Raw genomic sequence first — 21,162 nt, forward strand, 5'->3', positions numbered from 1 at the left:
ATGATCAAATTGTGTTTAACTTAAAATATCTTTAGGTTACTTACTTTTTCCAACGCATGCATACTGAAGACTGGCCCATCATGTGCTTTAACTGTTTTTACAAGAAAGACATCTCTCCAGATACACACATCTCCTGTGGATGTTCCAGAAAAAGCCATCTCTTCAGTCCATCCATACACTGCACACATCATTGTGTCATTTTTCCCCAGTGTGCCTATGTAGCCTTTTCTTCCAATCAATCCTCCCCCTGGTTCATAAAAAATATTACAAGAGTACCACTTTCAAAACGTATAAAATTATAAAGCAGTAAAATTTCTTTGCTACTGTTGTTTTTGTTTAAATACAAAAACATGGAACAGTAAGGAGAATTAAAAAGAAAATTACAGGTCTCTCATTCAGTGACTTGGGCAACACTTTGCCCAGCTTAGGCAGCCATACCAATGGCTGATTTTAGGCCATAGCATTTTGGATAAACAAAAACACGTGCTAAGTCAATTTTAATTAGTTCTTAGTACTTCTGATTACGTTTTTCAAAATTTTTATTATGAAGCATTTAATACAAAAAGGTATAAAAAACAATGCAATGAACACCTATATCAATACACTATCAACTTACATAAAATTACTAAACAACTGAAAGGCGATGACAATCCCATCTCCCTTTTCACCTCTTATTCTGAATGCGGTGTTGATTATTCTCACACATTCCTTTATATATATTTTAATACTTATTTATGAATTCTTAGGGCAATGTCATATTATTTTTCATGTTTTAAAATTTTCTATAAATACCATCCTGTATGTATTCTTTTGCAACTTGCTTTTTTCACTAATGATTTGTTATGGAGTTTTATACATGCTGATTTGTACCTCTAGAAAACTCATTTTCATAACTATATAGCATTCCATTATATAAACAAACACAATCTGTCCACTTTCCTATTAATGGTCACTTAAGTTGTCTCCAAGATTTGCTATTGAAAACAATGCTGCTTTAAACATTTTTGTCAGGGCTTCTTCTATACAAGAGATGCTCTAGTAATGCCTAGGAATGGCCATAGGGTATGTGCAAAAGGAACAACACATAAATGAGAGGTATCATCTGTTGCCATATTGTTATCCAGGGTTGATAAATCTATTTACACTCCCATTAATAGTGAAGAGAGTTCCTATTATTTCCCAGCTTTCAGGAACACTTGTTATTGTCAGACTGGGGGATGAAATACCAACTAAATTTTATTGTGGTTTTAATTTGCATTTCCCTGATTATTAATGGGCTGTATCATCTTTTCCTATTTTAATTGGCCATTCACTACCTGTTGATACCTTTTGCCCATTTTTCCAATTAAAGTCATTCATTCACTCAAGAAATACATATGCCAGGTACTATTCAAGGCACTGGGGGTAGAGCTTTGAACAAAACAGACAACGAAATTCCTTGTTTTCATGGAGCTTCCTGGTGAGAGATAGTCAATAAATATGACAAATAAGTAAGATGTATAGTATGTTAGAAGATGATAGGAGCCATGGAGAAAACATAGACATAAAAAGGAGATAAGAAGTGACATGGGTCCATTTTCAGTACGGTGGTTAAGAAAGGCCTCACTGAGAAGGTAATATCTCAACGCAGACCTGAAGGAGGTAGCAAGAACAAGCTATGCAAGAACAGTGTTCAGGGCAGAGGGAGCAGCAAGTCCAAAGGCCCCAAATGCAGGAATGTGACAAGAATCTTCAAGGAACAATCAGGGAGGCCAGTATAAAGTAGGAAAGAAAGTAAGGGAGGCACTAATGGGAGATGGGGTCAGAGAGGTCAAAGGCAGTATTTCAGGCCGCTGTAAGGATTTAACTTTTACTCTATATGAGATGGAAAACATTTGGGTAGTTGGAATGACAAGATCTGGCATATGATTTATTAACAGGTTCATTCTGACTTCTGGGTTGAAAGAAAATTGAAGAGCAGCAAGGATGAAAAGAGAAGTCTATTTCAATCATCTGGGCAAATGATAAAGGTGGCATGGACCACGGTGGTAGCATGGAAGATGATGAAAAGTGGTCACATTCCAGATCCATTTGTAAGATTGTCTTTTCTTAACATAGCAGCCAGAGTCATCAGTGAACCTCAAGGGCAGTTAAGTGGAGAGGTGAAGGAAAAAAAAACATTAGACTTCTCTCAAGAGAAAGAAGACGACACATTGCAAATTGAAAGTGTAAACAACTGTTTGGAGGTGTTTCAGTACGTGGGTAAGAAGAGAAATTGATTAGCAATTGGAGAAGAGAGTTGAAGGGGTTTTGTTGGGTTTTAAGATGGAGAATAACACCATACTTGTATGCTGAAGGGAAAGTCTGTAGAGAAGGAAAACTGATGATGTAGGAGAGAAAGGGAAGCAGAGTTGAAGTCATGTCCTTGAGTAGGTGACAGCAGAAGAGATCTAGTACACAAGCGGAGGGATTGGCCTTCACTAGAGCACTGACTACCCATCTAGAACAGGGTCAGCAAACTACAGGCTGCAGGCCAAATTCTGCCACCATCTATTTTGTACGGTGCGCACTGGAGCAAATTGGCACTATGAGCTGCAGAGGTCACGCCTGTTTCCTTCTCTGCTTCCAGAGCCTGATTCCCTGACTTTTGGCTGCTAACTAGCAGCTGCCCGGGGCTTGAGTTGGTTACTATCTGGAAGTTGAGGATTTTGCTAATGGCAACTGCTGGGACCCAGCAGTGGAACTGAAGTCAAGGAGTCGCCTTGCCTCTGGCCAGCTGCCCAAGTTGAGAAGTTAGGGCTCTCCAGAAGGAGACGGACACACTAGGATCTCTGCGTTACTTGGGCAGAGTGAAGCTGACCATGATCCCACCCCCCAAACGTGCAGGTCCCCTCTGCTGCAGCAGGCTGATCTTGGAAAGAATGTCTCCAGTTAACGGCAACTGGGTGCAAACAGGGTAGAGCAGAGCAGGAGTTCTCTCTCTTGTTCTATAAATACCTACATAATATTCTTGATTTTGTTCCTGGGCCTGGAAAATCTAAAATATTTATTATTTGGTCATTTACAGAAAGAGTTTACCACCCCTGGTTTAGATAATCAATAGCTGTGTCTTCTGATACATACAGCATAACATGTTCCTACTGCACAAGGTCATGTTTTCCTTGCACTCAAAAACTTTCAATGGCTCCCCACCCCCACCAGCCACAGAATAGAGTTCAAATTCCTTAAAGGATAGACTAATAATTCATAACTTGGAATTCTCAAAGCCTATACCTGGAAGGTAAAAAGGTAAAAAGCACCCTTTTAACCTCAGGCCTAAGTCATCTTTAACTTAGTTTACATAAAGCTATACATTCAGAGATTAGACAGCATTTACTCAGATTAATAAAGTGGCTACTTATTTCCCACTTGGCTAGCGAACGCTGTAGATCAGAACCCCAAAAGTGAAGAAGGTTAAAATGTACACCAAAGCCTTAACATTTATCCTTCTATGGTTCAGTTTCAGATCTATTATATGTCAAATCAAACTGAAGGAGAAAAGTTAATTGCAAATCTTTTCATTTTAAGGCTACTTACTTTCATTAAGTCTCTTATTTCAAATACACTTATAGTTTTTTTTCAAGACAGAAATAATAAGCATTACTTGCTGGGTATTTGCAATTCCAAGTAACTAAGATACTCAAAATTTTTCTCTAAATGTACGGGAATGAAATCATAAATGTGAAAATACTTCTTTTTAATTTGTAAATGTATATACACTATGATCTGATGAATCTGGGATGAAGATCAATTCGTGTCTTACGCAGCTTACAACTTGAAAGTTACTTGAACTTTGGAAATGTCTTTAATGAGCCTATTCTTGTCTAATAATGTTTCACTTTTTCCTATATTTATGTATTTTATCTGAAAGGTTTAAGTGTGCTGAGACTTTGATGTTAAATTGCTGGAGTTTATACTATTCTATTTGGAAAAGAGGCTTTTATTTTAAAACATGAACTTCTTCCACAGTTATTGTTTTACAGTTACAAATGACTAAGTAATATGAAATTCCATTTCTATATCATTCTATAGCATATGAAGAATTTTAAAAAAATTTTTCATGTTCAGTTTAGACCAAAAACATCTTTAACAGAAGGAAGGAGTCTGGACATCACTTGATTAATCTTCTAAGTTAAATCCTGTTGCAAACATGAATACTACATCAATGCAGCCAATAAATGACAATAAAATAAATCTTACATTTGTTTAAAATGTACCAAGACAACTGTGCATCACTTTTTCAAAAAACGAACTTTGTATTTTGGATAATTTTAGATTTTCATAAAAGACACAAAGATAACACAGAAGGTTCTCGTATACTCCTTATCCAGTTTCGCTTAATGTTAACATCTTACATCTATAGTAATCTATACTATACTATATTACAGTACATCTATAGTAATCTATAGACTATTTGTCAAAACTAAGAAACCAACATGTTTGTTACATTACTATTAACTGACCTCCGACTTCATTCAGATTTCACCTGTTTTTCCACTAATGTCTCTTTTCTGTTCCAGGATCCAATCTAGGATACCACACTGCACTTAGCTAAATCACTTTTTAAAGTAACAATTTCTTAAATTTCAAAGGAGTAAAAAGAAGCACTTTCTTACCTGCTCTACGCCAAAATTTCATGTGTTTAATTCCAGCTGTAATTAATTTATCAGGCACGTAGGGGTTCATCTTTACAACAAAAATCTTATCTTTACTTCCTCTGAAATAAATACCAAAATGTTTTAACTCTGAAGATAAATCTCTCCTGTAATAATCTTTTGCCTAATCCATACCTTTATCCTGATTACTCCATTACTGAATGCTTGGCCCACTTGTCTCTCAAGTTTGGAATATGGAATCATGCAATTTGTACATTTGTTATTTTGTCATTATTTTAATATATTAACTCTAATCAACAGAATCTTAAAAGATAGGAACAATGAGAATTGAACTTCTTGTGGATAGTACCTATTGCACCTACTACAGTACTGTGCACAGGGAATGCTATTTTTGGAGTAAATAAGTTAAAGAAATTTTTTAAAATACTCTGTTATAGCTTAATATAGCCTTTCCAAACACAAAGTTCCCCTTAAATTATTTTATATTTGGGCATTGTCTATATACTCTGGAAAAAAAGCACTTATCTATGTATTTTAAGTGTTTTAATGTCTTACTTTAAGGAACAGGAAATTAAAAAAAAGAGTCTCTGACACTGTTTCCTCCTTTAAAGCAACTATTCATATTTTTTATTATTATAGAACTAATACATGCTCATTGCAGAAAATTTAGAAAATAAAAAATATAACATAGAAAATAAAAATAATCTATAATTTATTTGTGATATGAGTGTGTACATATCTTCTTTCATTCAAATATATAAGCATTTTATCATACTTTCCAAGGACTTTATAATAGCTTATCATACAGTAGAATTCATGCTACCTGTAAATGGAGATTTTAGATAACAGCTTTTTTCAAATTAGTTACATTACTAATTGTCATACTAGTTACATTAAAAAGTAGGTTCACAAGGGATAAACCTACAAATGAATCCTGAAATTGTTTGTCTTTTTACCATGATTATACTATTTATTTGATGGTAATAAAGACAGCAGCAATAAACAAAGCTTCAAAATTGTTTTAATTAAAAAATTTTTAAGTCCAAAGTAATGGTAGTATTTTGTCAACGTGATATCAGGGTTTTTTCCCTACCTTGCTATTGAAAGTTTCTCTCCTTTCTTCCAGTCCCACAGCACAATAGTATGGCCATCATCTATTCCAACTGAGGCCAAACGTTTCCCATCCGCTATGAAAATTCATCAGAGAGATATACTGAGCATTAACATCAGAAGATAAAAAACATTCAGTACACATTCTAAAACCACAGCACCATATTTAAAATTTTATCAAATAATGCTAAATGTTAGGCATGCATACATCTATTAAAAGAATTAGAATTTATAAGGGGGGACAGTTTCTCAACATATCTACTGGCATTTTCTCTGAGCTCATTTACTTTATCTATCCACCAGGATGGAATGAGGGGAAGGAGGAAGGTAAGTAGATAGACTTAAAAAATGAGGAGGAAAGGAAAAACTGACAGAAGGAAGAAAATATTTACTTCAATTAAATTCACCATAAGAATTCCACTGTGATATAAGAACTTACAGCAACAATGAAAAGTTAATCATTGAAAAAGATGTAGGTTAAAACTATATATTGCCATTAATACGATGATTTTTAGTGAAGGTTAATCACTTTAGTTGTTACTATTATCAAGCAACAAGCAATGACTGTATTAGACAAATGATTGAGCTAAATTAGTCATGCTGACAGGTGTGCACGTGTTTACAGGTTATAAAGGCTCAAACTCCACTAAAATGTTTGCCGCTCTACCACACTTTTTGCAGACCTCAATTAGTTCATTGCTACCAGTGGCATTTTTCCTGTTGACTCCCTTAGTTTGCCGTTCATTTTCTTCCTTCTTGATTCTTAGCAGATCCCTGAACGTGTATATACATTTTCTCCCAAAACTCTGCTATGAATAATTCACTATCACTTTAGTCAGAGCAGCAGACAGCACAAATTTACTGTTTCGTTTATTATAAATTTCTCTATTAATGGTATTTCCCTCCTCTTCCCGAACCACATGCTGGCTTTCATTGTAGATCTATCTGCAGCTCTTAAACTTTCAAACATACAGCAACAACGTAACATAATCTGAAATTATTTTGGTAAAAGGGCTTGGAATTGTCACTTCATAGAAATGTTACAAAACAAATACTTCAGTTCTCAACTCTTTTTTTCTTAGCTTTCACCCTAAACATTTTCATAATTAACTCTGTGGCTGTAAAATATTAAGTGAGATCAGGGTTTGCCCAAAGTAGAAGATATATACCACTAGTAGTAATTGGATAGTTTTAGATGTTATGCAAACATTTTTTATTTTAATAGAAACATATTTAAATTAACAGGTATTCAAAATTACACTCATTAAATTATAATTATAAACCAGCCAGCAAACCCACTCTTTCACAGCCCTGATTGGTTAGGACAACAGTATGCATATTTGATAAAAATTGTGAAGGTCACAGCTAAATGACAAGTGCAGCACTGATTTAGACTAAAATGCTATGTATTGCACCTCTGTATTTTGGTCATTCTTACTGAGATAGAAAACAGCCTTACCTGAGAAATCAACAGCACAGACACCATATTGGTGGTAGCCCTTTAAAATTGACAATGGTTTAATGGTCTCTGTATCCCATATGTGAATTGAGGGATCCCTACCTACCTAAGATAGAAAGAATTATAAAAGTCACTTTATACAATTAAATTATTTTCATATCTATTAAAAAGAAATAAGACAGGAGATTTTACAGCCTGTCTTATTTGCTATAGATATTTATCAAATAAAAAATATAAAGTAGGTGATATATGTGACTAACATTTTTTTCTTACAATTATTGAAAAGCTAATGACACTAAGCTCACTGTTTCTAGGAATGTTCCAGAACTATGTGATTCCTAAAATTTATTCTATTCTTCATAAATAAAGATGCTTACTGAGTACCTTTTATTGGCAATGTTCCTATGCTAGATACAATGAACACTACGACATTCAGGTACATTTTGCACACTTATTGGGAAAACAAGATACTTTCGGTTAAATAAGAACATCTGGAAATACATGCCTAATGAGGGATGAAAAGGCTGTAGAGAAAAACTTCATAGAAGAGATGATACTTGACCTGAACCTTCAGAAACCACAGGTCTTGGATAAAAAGAGAAGAAAGCAGGCCCATTCTAGGCTAGGATAATTATAAACAAAGATACAGAGGGGTTAAAGCAGGTAAACAAGACTCTGAATAGACAGTTTTACTGCAGTGGTCTATCACTTTTTTTTTTTTTTTTTGGTGAAGAAGATTGTCCCTGAGCTAACATCTGTGCTAAGCTTCCTCTATTTTATATGTGGGATGCCACCACAGCATGGCTTGAGGAGTGGTGTGTAGGTTTGAGCCTGGGATCTGAACCCATGAACCCCAGGCTGCCAAGGCAGAGTGCGCAAACTTGACCACTATGTGACTGGGCCAGCTGCTCTATCACTTATCTTTAAACTTGGTTTATGATGTTCATGAATGCACAGATAAACTATCAATTCTAAATTATTCCTTTAGCCTCAAGTAATCACTGTCTTTAACTATAAGGATAAAGAGATATAATAGCTTTGCCTATAAAGGCAACTCCTGAAATAACTAAGATAGCTACCAATTATCGTTAATTCTGAGATTGGTTTTATATAAAGACATAACAAAAAATGACACTGCAATCAGTCAATAATTCACTAAGTTATTCAGCCAAACATTACCAGTGAGTGTTAAGTTTTCTTTCTACTTAACCTCTGCAGAGCTTGATACTTCTGATAACTTCACAGGACTACTCTCTCCTAGTTCTCCAGTCTCCTTGACTCTTACTACTGAGCTTCCTTCACAGTTTCAGCACCTGTCCCTTAAATGCAAACTTCCCCAAGATTCCGGCTTTCATACTACGGTCTTCTCATCCTACATTTTTGCCTGGAGGTAACTCACTTCCACTTTCAACAGTTAAATCAACAAATGACTCCCAAATTCTACCCTCCAACCTTCAAACTTTTCTTCTGAATTCAAGACTCACATGTTCAACTGCCCACTGGACATGTCACACGGAAATGATGATGAAGACTAACATTTACTGAGAACTGACTTATGTGCCAGAAACTATTCTAAACATTTTACAAGGATTGACTCATTTAATAATCAAACAACTCTATGAGATAGGCACTGATAGTACTCCCATTTTAAAAGATGTGGAAACTGAGGCATAGAGAGGTTAGGCAATTTTCCCACAGCTAACAAGTGAAAGAGTTCGTTTTAAACAGCATATTCAGTACTGGCTTAAGTAATATGTAAGTGTTATTCAAGCACACTCAGGGCATGTCAGATAGGCATGAGGGGAGAAGGGAGAGATGGGGCAAGTTCTCAGACATGTTACTTGTCCTAAGCCTTAAAAGGAGGGGTAGGAATTAGATAAAGTTGGATGATTGAACGGACCTGAAAGGGAAGAATTTTCCAAGAGGAGAGAACTATATAAAAGACCTGAAACAGCATTACACATGTTGGACAAATTCTAAATAGCTCAAAAGGCAGGAGTATAGTTTACAAGGAGGTAAATGGTAAGAGAGAAAAAGAGAAGTTTGGAGACTTAGACTAGGTTAAATGCCTTGAGGTGCATGTTACTGAGTTTACATATTAGCCTAAAAGTTACTAATACACACTGAAGAAAAGAAAGATTACTAAGGGACTGGAAAATGGATAGGGGTAATTAAAGGTGGGAGAACAGTTGGTTGGGTATAGCAATAAATTAGAGATTATGAAGCATTGAATTGCCAGTAGAGATGAGGTTTTAAAAAAAAAGAAAGCAAAGATACATTCAAGGTAGAGAATCAAGCTATATTCAGGGCAAATAACGGATGCAACTCTGGGACTGACTGGCTATCAAGGGTGAAGAAGAACAAGGCTGACTCTCAGGCTTAGGCAACCAAGTTAACATAGCACCATGTTCTAAGTAGGAAACAGCATGAGCATGAGCAGGTTTGGAAAGGAAGCTTAATCCCATTTATCTCCATTTTGGACATGCTGAATCTGAGCTGTCCACAAGATATCTAAAAGAGCGTATTTTCCGTGAATTGTAAACATACAGTAATTCATCCAACTCTGATACTAGGTTGTGAGCTCTTCATAGTGGCAGCCAATCTAAGTTATCTTTTTGTTTCCCACAGCACTCGATGCTTTCAAATAGGAAGCACTCAACAAATATTTGTTGAATGAAACAAAATTTCTAAATTATGGTACAATCAGTCAGGGTACTCAAAGTGAAATACATAAATAAGTTGCTAGGTAAGGTTCTTTCAGCTCCTTTCATCTAGAATTAGGATCACGGTTCTCAACAAAGGGGAGTTATTTGTACTCTATTCTTCAGAAAACAAAACACCGTTTAGATTTGTCAACTAAATTTCAAAACATCCAGATAAAATACTTTGGACATATCTTTTTATTTTTAATAAATTTTTTTTTCATTTTGAACAATTATGAGAAACATTTATTTCAGAAGTCTCTAATTATAGAGACGGGACTGGTTGGTTGTAATATAACACAGGAAAGAAATGGAAAACACTGGGAGAAGTGGAGGAGGCAGCGTGAGCCTGTGCCTTGGGGAAAAGGTTTTGATTCTGCAGCGTCTAAAGCAGATACGCTGTTGTTTAAGCAGAAGCAAAGGAGCTATGGCTTGATGGTGAAGGAAACCAGAATATGTCACCCCAAAATATGCCTCTTTGACATAAAAATTATTTTAGGCTTAAGGCAATAAAATAGCAGCAAACCCAGAGAAAGCTCCTCCTTTTCTAAATAAAGGTAGGTAATACATATAATTTTTTTCAATTTTATTGAGATATAATTGACAGATAACATTGTATAAGTTTAAGATGCACAACCTGTTGATTATATAAATTCTCCTTTTACTGGAGACAGACTTGCAACCCAGAGACAGCACCAGGGGAATCTGCAAACAAGCCTTTCTCTATTAGTTTCCTCCTATATATTTACCTTTCCACAGTTTGTTGTTCTTGGAAGCCTAAAACTGGTTTCCTTTGTCCTGTCATTTCTCTACAAATTTACTGTTTTCTACATAAGCTGGAATTCTAAGTTTCCATTTTGAGTTACTTTTGGTTTAGGTTTCACTCACAGGATAAGCACTGTATGCATAAATACATTGTTTTTCTCCTATTAATCTGTCTTTTTGAGTCCCAGATGAAAACTAAGATGGGCAGAGATAAAGTTTTGCCTCCCCTACAGCGGGTATCCAGGGATATCCTGTGGGCATACTCACTTTTAATTCAATCTGGCCTGAATTCCCTAAAATCCCAGAATCATGTTAGTAAATGACCAGTTTTTACATTTTTCATTCCAGTAGTACCAGAATAATGTCCAAACTCCTTGCCACAGCACAATGGGTACATAACTGTACTTTAAGAGGAACCACTTATACAAACTAAAGGTAAAGGTAAATGGTGCCCTTAGTTCTTCCACTAATGTCCATCACGCACTCTAAGATTTGAATACCTCAGGCTACTCTCACTTCTTTAAATAAGCTGTGTTTTGTTTTGTTTTTTTGCCCCACTTTTATACTTGAAAAAACACACTTAGAACACTTTCTCCAACCTCCCCTCTGTCAGTAAATTACTCAGCTCAAATGTCATCATTTCTATGAGGGTTTCCTTGATTCTGTTAGGCACAGGTAATCAGTCCTTCATTATATTACAAAGGACTTCATACACATCTATACATTAGTGGTTCTCAGCAGGGAGTGATCTTTGCCTCCAGACAACATTTGACACTGTCTGGAGACGTTTTTTCAGTTGTCACAACTAGGCAGGGTGGTGTTACTGGCATCTAGTGGGTAGAGGCCAGGGATGCTGCCAAACATCCCACAATGCATAGGATTGCCTTCTACACAACAATGCAATTATCCTCACAACAAAGAATTATCTAGCCCCAAATGTCAATAGTGCCGAGGTTAACAAGCCCTGATCTATACTTATGACCTCATATCAGAACTTTTCTTGCATGTATATCTTTCCCCCTCAGAATATGAGTCTTTACCATGGCAAGATGTCTTACTTATCTCTATATTCCTAGCACATTTCCTAGTACATCGCACATGCTCTATGAATGTTTTTGAATGAAGGGGAGACAGGAGGGAGAGAAATAAGGGAGGAAGGGAGGAAGAGAGGAAGAGAGAAAGAGTGAGCAATGGGGAGATACAAACACAGGGAAGGAAGATGGGACAAAGGAAAAGGGAAGAGTTTTCTCTCCTTTTAGGGAAGCTACATAGGATGATGAAAGCTGCCTACCCCCCGGCCCTCAATATATCCTAGAAGGTATATTTACATGGTGTTTAAAGCCAGACAGATTAGGGCTTTAGGCTTTCTCCCTTATTTGCTGAGAGGTCTTTGAGAAAATTATTTAATTTTGTTAAACCTAAACTTCCCCATTTATAAACTGGGGGAAATGGTTTCTCTCTTCACAGACATGAGAATAAAATAAATATACATTCAGAAACTAGAAAAGTGCTTATATAGAGCAAGAATCTATAAACACCATCCCTTCCCTTCCCTGTCTAAGAATATCCATATAGAGAGGTATCAGTTAAGATTTTTCTCAATGTTTGCTATCTCAATACTTCTTTGTACTTTGGTACACTTGAATAGGTTACTATCATGATAGTAAAATAAAAACACAGTCATCCTGTTTGTCATAGAACATTTGTTAGATAACATATTATTTTAGATAACTCAACTTAGAGAAATCAGATTTCTAGTCTTTGTTTTCTATAATTTTTACTCACAAATTTTTAAAAATTAATATTATCCTGACAGAAGACAAGCCAGAGCTCTTAGTTCCAAATTCAAATTAAAATAATAACTAAAACAATAAAACTCTAAGGAAAACTGTCGGACAAAAGTTGAGATAAATTTTATTTGTAATTTGAAAATAAAATCCCATTCTAAAGAATTCTTTATTTTTCATTTCCTAGAATACTAAAGATAGATTTTTAAAAAGTGGATTACCCTAACTTTAAACCCAAACAAAGGTCTAACCTATCTGGTTGCTGTCACACAGTGTTTCAGAGGACCTACCTGGCCCGTTGCTACATAGTCTTTCAAAGGATGAAGAGCCAGGCAGAGAATGTCATCATCATGACCCAGGTAAAAGCGCTGTGTGTTCTGCTGTCGATTGTAAATGACACCCACTGCTGCCACGTGGTATACGATTTCACCAATTTGAGTATAAAACAGATTACTTCGACAGTCATAACCTCTGTAACTAAATATAGAAAACATATGGCATAAAAGTACCTTTGGCCTTTTATCTGATAAAGGTACAGAGGAAAAGCAGGTACCTTTTAGGTCATTCAATTTCCAGTTTTACAAAGTACTGAAGAATTAAAACAAAATACAAGCATCTGAGATCCCACAAACTTTTGTGAATTGCTCTGATTACAAATAGTAAGATCCAAGCTATAATACTGAGTGAAAAAAGGCAGAGAAAAGTGTATATACACTACTATTTGCATAAGTATAATACTAAATTTGTATACTATAAAACATAAATAGTTGTTTTTATTTACAAGTGAAAGAGTATAGAATATATATTTGTAATTGTATATGCATAAATATTTCTGAAACTAAGTAACAGTGATTACTGTTGGAGGGGGAAAATGCTGGCTGGGAGGGCAGCAGTAGGAAGAAGATTTTCAAAGTGTATCTTTATATATACATTGTTGAATCATGAGAATATAATATATACTCCAAAAATAAGTTTAAACAATTTCAAAACATTATACACACTAAGAGAAAAAGTAGCCAAATCTTCTTAAAACGGTCAATATAATTCCATTTATATAGCAACCTTTCTTTGTGCTTCAAAGAAATCCAATTCATTAAACATAACGAATAGAAATACTGCCTGTTTTAACACTGGAGGAAAAATACTTTTGGTAAATAAACCCTTTTTCAAATTCCTGAAGGCATTATCAGCCAGGTAAGAAAATGACCACTGGGTCGGGGAAGGAAAGAGTTGGACTGGAGAATCTGTTGTTCCAGGATGAAATGTGACACCTGTATTGTCACATGTTCTAAGAGAATCCAGAAACTGTGTTTTATTTAAATTAAAATATGAAGGCCAAAATAAGCCACAATATCACTCCAAATTAGACATATTTAGGGGAGGATAATCTCTTACATTTTACTTTTTTTAATTTGCTTAAAGACGAGATCCATTTCTATAAATACAGTAATACTAAACTTTCATAAGACAAATTAATTTTTTTATTTAATAAACACTTATATAGTGCTTATTATGTGCCAGACAACACTCTAAGTCACCAAAAGTACTGACTTTTTTACTCCTCATGGGAACCCTATGATGTAAGTATTATTATCTCCATTTTACAGATGGGGAAACAGAGGCACAGAGAGGTTAAGTGGCTTGCTCAGAGTCACAGAGCTAGTAAATGTGAACCAAAATTCAAACACATAAGTGAAAAATAGTTGTTTTATACCCGTGAACAAAGTGTAATCGAATGCTATTTCCTGGAGCCCATTCTCTTCTTTTAGAAGTACCACTTTTTTGTTTCTCTTTGCATTGTTCTTTAAGCTGAGGTAGATCTTCTTTGTAAACCTTTAAACAACACACATAAGTAGAAATATTCTTAGAACATATATTAATAAAAGTGTTCACAGAGTCCTAATGTAACTTTCAGACATTGTGGCTACTGCTGATCACTAAAGTTTTAACTGCCTTAAATAGAAAGGTACTGTATGAAATTTACTTCTTTGGAAAGACAAAGTAATTTACATTTTCTATATCACACTGACAACATATTTAGTGTTCCATGAAATTTTCATACTTCATAGGAGGATATTTTAAAGCGAATAAATGGGAGTGTACTGTGACAAAAAGCTATCGGCAATTATCACACAGGCACACTTAGTATATCAAGCACTTAGCATAAAATAACATTTTACACAAGTGTACTTTAACTCTTAAAGGGGAAAACTGAAATAGCTACACATTTCTTAGAAAATTAAAAAATACCAAAGATAACAATAGATGATTAAACAACAGGTAGCAAGATAAAGAAAAAACTAGACTTTTTCAGGGAAAAATCATGCGATAATGAAACTTACCTGCCGACGGTAGGTGAGCTGTGTCTCTTGTTCAATTTCAGAATCCAGTTCTGGAACATCAGACAGATCTGAATCTGATTCATCACTATTAGAATCAGCCAGACTTTCTGTAATTTTTTTAAATGAAACATTACTTGTTTAAAGCAGATTCATTTTCAAAACAGCACTGTAAAACTAATGTTTAAGAGCTGACTGTGCCAACTGAGATGGAGACAAGCCATGAAACAATCAAATGAAATTACCTATTCAAGTGACACAGACGTCAGTAAACTGTACTACAGATTATCTTCCTCTCTACTCACTGCAAACTCAATCTCTCCTTTAAATCCCTTCACTGGCTTCCCAAGGACTGCTACATCAAATTTAAATGTCTGTGCAAATATAAGTGAATATAATCTATAATTAAAATGAAAACTAGCTAGAAAATACTACTCGCAACAGATGAATTGACATTAGATAACTTCTCGTCAAAAAAACCATATATGAAGCCTAGATACCCATCACCCAGAGAATATATTAAATGTTTACTAATGTTACTGCTACCTCACTCATCATTTGATGGATTAAAATGCAGCCAAAAGTACATTGTATTCCATGTTTTGTGACATCTGACTTTAAACACACAGACCTAATATTTTAATTTGAAATTTCCACTAATAATAGTCTATACTCTTAACTTATGAGGCTAGATTATTACACTTTAGCAGTAAAATTGTTATTTTGGGGTTATTGAAGAGTTATTTGACAGAGAAATTGTTTAAGTGGTGTGTACTACTCACCTTGAGGTGCTATATGAAGAGTATCTTTTAGCTTTCTTTCAGTAATAAATTTCCACTGAAAGACAGAGTGATCTGCTCCACCAATAGAAATAACCCACTGATAATCATGTGACCATCTGACATTAGTTACGTGAGCCGAATGGCCAATATATTTTTTAAATTTGGCCCCTATAACAAAAATATACCTTTAAATTGATAAACAAATGCCAACACACAAAAATACCACTTCAAACAACAATTTCTATACCTGAACCAACATATCCTCTTTCTATTATCTTAATTATGATCAAAGGGGAAAAACCTTAATTCAAAAATTTGTTCAATAAACAAATGAATGAGTCTACATCAAGGGATATAAATCTTTGCTCTACTGATTCACAATACAATTTGATAGGAACCACCAGGGCTGTGAGGTATTATCTTACTGCTCTGAGAAAAGCCTGCAGCCACAAGGAGATCAACTGTTTTCATACTAACATATTTGAACGCTTTGACCTGAGGTCTTAAGTGACATTCAGCCAGTCTACTCCACACCAACCATGATCAGCCCTAGCAGCCAGAGGGGATCCTTTGAAACTGAAGTCATCAACAAAATACTAGCAAACAAAATACTAATACAGCAACATATAAAAAGGATTACATGACATGACCAAATGGGATTTACATCAGGAATGCAAAGTTGGTTCAACATACAAAAATGAACATAATATACTATATTGATCAAAATAAAATATGCCCAATGACCTGAACTTGTACAGTTGACTACTTCATCGGAATTCTTGAGAAAAAGACATAAGAAAAATGTCTCCTAAAACATATATGTTCAACAAGTTAAATGATTAAAGAGAATAAGCCATAAGAAAAGTATAACTCATTGTATAGTCTGACTATATGAAGCAATTCTGGAAGTGGGAAGAAAAATGATTCTTTAAAGAGGTAAAGTATTAATCCATAATATATGAATTCAAAAATAATTTTCTAATAAATATTTCATGGCCAAAAATAAACATAACATATGACAATAATTTTTGAATTAGCAAAATAAATGGTAGCTAAGTCTGGTCATTTTCATGAAACCCTCCACCAAATAATCAGTATACATATTTTTTAAAACATAAACCCTCTTACTTATCTCAAAACTAATTTTCTGCAAGAACTTAAAAGTCTTTTATAACTTTGAAAGAAAACATACCTTTTCTTAAACAAGGATATCGGAATAATTTTATAATTCCATAGTCATCAGCTGTAACTAAAACTTGGCCAATATAGTTTCCATCTACTGAATTTATATCATTGATATCTGAATACTTGGGCCAAATTCCATTTACTTCAAGGCCTGAAACACATGTCCACGAAGCCCAATGAACACCTTTGATTTCGTCTTTATTTGTCACTTCTTTTCCTCCTAAAAATAATAAAGAGTCTTAGTGTAAGGTTATTTCATTTGATTTTTATTCAAGCATAAATTGTACTGATAACATGATGAACTCCAAAATTTAAATATCTTCCCACTCTAGTTAAACAAGAATATATAAATAGGTAGGTGAATATGGTAAGGAGAGGAGAAAATTAAATGCAAAGAACTAAAAAAAAAAAGCCACCACCAAAATTATATTGGTTCAGAGACACACACAAATTTAATTATGATGTAGCTTAGCAGCTTCAACCATGTGGAGAATAAAACTGAACTCTGTTAAAATCATGCTACAGTCACAATAGCGTTTAAGTTTGAAGAAAAAGAAAAAGCCATAAGAACATGGCAAACTGAGTATTTAAAAAGAAACCTAAGAAGATAACATGATTAAGAAGAAAAGAGAAAAGGACCAGGAAGGATTGACAAGTGGGGAGTAATACATTTTCATTAGGTAACAGGACTTTAGGATTCAGTCAATCTTCATGTTAATGAAAAAGTTTTGGGGAGATGTATTAATTATGCAGTCAGTCTTATTAAAGAAATTATTGGAAAATAGTGACTAATTCACCAAGCATCATACTAAATAAATTAGAGAGAGATAATATTTTGATAGCTCTGTTTTTATTCTTCTCTTTTTAAATCTTTGATGAGAACTCTGTTTTTCATATTTAGTTTGTCGGCTATATTACTAATATTTGCAAAGTTTATTTGAGGTAACCACAAAAAACCCAAATAATTTATGGCCAAACATTTGTAGAAAATATATTTAGTTAATTATTTCCACCCATTAGAAATGGCATTTTGACTTTCTAATATATACTAGGACTTTACCATATAGTACTCACATGGCAGGGAATTCAACATAAAGTAGTTCTGTCTTAGATCCTCCAAGCAAATAGTTTTAATCAAGAACCAAAAGTATTTCAATATAATAGCGGAGCCTTATAGAAAAGATCACAATGCCCAAAATATTAGCTCTGATGTTCTTTGATTTCCCATAATCAAATGTAGCTTACACTCTGCTTCTAGTGAAATTCTAAAATATTTTATAGGCACTAAAAATCTACAAATTATATATACTTTATTAGAAATTTTTACCTGGCATCCTATAAAAAAGTCTTTTACCATTTCCATCATTTGTCTGTAAATATCTACTGTCTGAGGACCAGTCCAGGTGAGTGATGAAACTAAGTGATCCAACACATTCCCCAAATTTTTTATAACGCTGAGCAACTCCATAAATATCAACTGAGCTGTCATTGCATCCAACAGCAAGGTACGTTCCATCTGGGGAATATTTTAACTCATGAATTGCCTCCTTCCTATCTTTAATATGTACAACTTCTGTCATATCTCTGTAAAGAAAAAAAAGATCATATGAAAAGGTACCTACAGAATTAGTTCAGTTTTCAAATGTGTCTAAAATGACTGTGAGGCTGTATCCAGTATTTATAAGCCATAAAACAAATGTAGATGAGACAAAGAGTATTAATTCAGGAATAATTATTCTGTTGAACAGAAATATATGAGGACAACATATGCTGGAAGTAGATAAAAATGCTGAATTTCAGTCCTTAAATTACTTTATTTTTAAGTAGTTTAAAGATTCATACTAAATTTCTAAAGTCACACAATAAAGGAAATAAAGTCAGATTTTTATGATGAAGTTCCTTACAAATACTGAATTTATGAAAAATGCTTAATTATAAACACCATGATTTTCAAATAAATTTTTGTAATGAGCCAAATGTGCAAAGTCACATTCAGGAAATAAAGAAACAAGGAATTCATTTGTATTATTTCAGTAATACACTTGAATATATATCTTTACGTAGCTACCATTAGTTATTTTTATTTCAACCTCCTCCATCTTTTTTAATAGAACACAAATTCTTCCCATTTATGGATGATGCTGACCAGTGAAGTTAAACATTTTTTTCAATCATGTCTTATAATTGAGTTTCCACGCAGGTATTGGTAGCAGCCATAAAAATAGATAAACAGTTAAGTTTAACACAACTGAGTTTCCAAAGTTGTGGAGTTGGTCAGGAGTGGGAGAAGAGGGAAGCAATGAGGGAGAAGGGCAGGAGGAAGGGAGAATTCTTATTTCCAATTAGTGCCAGGGACTTTTTCCTATATAAATTTTGTATTACCCATCGGTAATGCTCTAAGTAGATAATTTCAAAAACAGAAGTTTAAATAGATAGTTCCCAATTTTTAAAGTTTCAATATGGCCAATTTAAAGCAATCAAACTCAAAATTTCTTTCAGCAACACTCACTAAGTACTTAACTTTGTTTTAGGCACATGGGATACAAAGATGAACTCTTCTTCCATCAAAGAGGGATATAAAGTAATTAAACTTCATAACTGTTAAAATGCAGTGAGTGCTCAAAAGGTATGTGTGAAGTTCTACAAAAAATACTGAAAAAGGATTAAGACTAGACTAAAGGCAGGAAAGGATCAAGGAAGAATGATATCTATTTTGAGCATAAAACCGGAGGAGTTGGCTACGTATAAAAGAGGAAAGAATGTTTTCCAGGAAGAAGACACGGAATGAGAAAAGGCATGGAAGTATGCAAGTATATGGCACCTCTAAAGAACAGTAAATAATATAACGCGAATACAAGAATAAGTGGGAAAAGTTGTGATTGATGTGGTTAAAGAAAGAAACTGAGGACAACATGTGACAGATATGATATGTTGCCAAGGAGTTTGAGCTTCGCTCTGGTGTTAATTATATAAAGAAAGAGATGAAATCAGCCCCTTAGCTATAGAAGAAGATCAAAATAAAACAAAGGAAGGAAAAAAAGTACTTTTTTTTTTTAAAGCTTTCCCGGTCAACAACAGTTTTGCATTAGACCCTGAACTTGCAAGGTCCTCTTACCTAGACTCATGTAGCTACCTCTATACTTCCCAGTGACTCCTTCTTTCAACTTTTAATTAAATCTATGCATCTTATTTCCCTTTCTCCATATCTATCTATCCATCCATCCATCCATCTACATCTATATGGAACAAGATTTTTATGAAAACGTTTAAGGCACTATTTGATAGTTTTTACTTTTTATGCCTTCTTTATTAAAGATATTACCATTCTAATCTTATTCACAAACATTAATTAAAATGCTCCTGGAAAATTCTCCAAAATTATTTTGGTATTTTTTTTTACAGCTTTTTTGTTCCAGAGACGTAACTGCTCCCAATTAAAAAGAGAAATAAACGTGGCTTATGAACCAGGTTGGCTCTTGCTTTCTGTCACTATGCCCCTGCCCACCAAGAAACACACACACATGCACACAGAAGAAACCAACAGTGATGGAAAGATTCTGATTGACTGATTGGTTTTGTGGTATCCATTATGTTATTACATCAACACTAGGAATTATGACTGTCTTCTCTCATGAAGAAGTTTCTTTGACAAATTTATATGAAAGAAGACTATTAGATGAAATGTATTAATTTAAAAAGAACCTGAATTAAATCTTCTGGTAAACTGCTATGTGAATTATATGGTTTCTTCAAGAAGCAGAGGGAGGTCAAAGCCTGGGAACACTCATACATTAGCAATTTGTAACACAAAACCTCACAGAAGTAAAGTGATGATCCAAGTGTTGATCTGAGCATAGAACAGGAGAACTGTTTCTAGCTGAGGGAGTTGGCAGAGACAGACTAAAGGAAGTGGAATTTAAACTTCATTCTGAAAAATTAATGGGACTTAGCTCAGCAGAAGACAGGAATTGGGAGGTAAAGAGCCCACATTCCAGCAGAGAAAACAAGATGTAAAAGAGCTGATGGCAAGAGAAAGTATTCAAGCTCAGCTTGAGAAGGCCAGTGTAATTTGCCTGACACAAGCAAAGAGGGCTTTGGTGTGAGATGAGTCTGATGACAGAGGCTGAGGGAAAATCATGAAAGGCCCCAGAGATCTTAAGATTTTTGGCCTTAATTTGTCAGTTTAAGCTAGGGTAGGGTGAATCAATCAGATCACTGATCTGGTTCGACAGTAAAAAAACAAATTGAAGGAGAAGGGTCAAGACCAGTTAGAAGGCTACCACATATGGCAGTCACTCAGCCTTCAGAAGGAAGTGAAATGATTTGAAATACATACTATACATATTATAGTCTCTAGTATTACAGTATATAATATATAGTATATGTTAAAGATATAATT

At 34.4% G+C, this 21,162-nt stretch overlaps 1 protein-coding gene across 8 annotated transcripts in view; it reads right to left on the minus strand.

The window, feature by feature from the left end:
• EML5 (EMAP like 5) overlaps positions 1-21,162 on the minus strand; it is a 136,664-nt gene that overhangs the window by 62,212 nt on the left and 53,290 nt on the right. For 7 of the 8 annotated variants that reach the window (XR_006886284.1, XM_046647088.1, XM_046647087.1 and 4 more), the window contains exons 9-18: positions 18,091-18,347; positions 16,771-16,983; positions 15,579-15,746; positions 14,800-14,906; positions 14,172-14,290; positions 12,748-12,934; positions 7,204-7,309; positions 5,728-5,821; positions 4,635-4,735; positions 45-247 (exon numbers count right to left, since the gene is read on the minus strand). Coding sequence is in view for 7 of the 8 variants with exons in the window: in XM_046647088.1 (XP_046503044.1) it covers positions 45-247; positions 4,635-4,735; positions 5,728-5,821; positions 7,204-7,309; positions 12,748-12,934; positions 14,172-14,290; positions 14,800-14,906; positions 15,579-15,746; positions 16,771-16,983; positions 18,091-18,347 (1,555 nt within the window). In the remaining variant the exon portion in view is untranslated. The remainder of the gene's footprint in view (positions 1-44; positions 248-4,634; positions 4,736-5,727; positions 5,822-7,203; positions 7,310-12,747; positions 12,935-14,171; positions 14,291-14,799; positions 14,907-15,578; positions 15,747-16,770; positions 16,984-18,090; positions 18,348-21,162) is intronic. The other variant, XM_046647089.1, reaches the window with a different exon arrangement.

The sequence above is a fragment of the Equus quagga genome, chromosome 20 (assembly GCF_021613505.1).
Source record: "Equus quagga isolate Etosha38 chromosome 20, UCLA_HA_Equagga_1.0, whole genome shotgun sequence".
Taxonomy (NCBI): Eukaryota; Metazoa; Chordata; class Mammalia; order Perissodactyla; family Equidae; genus Equus; species Equus quagga.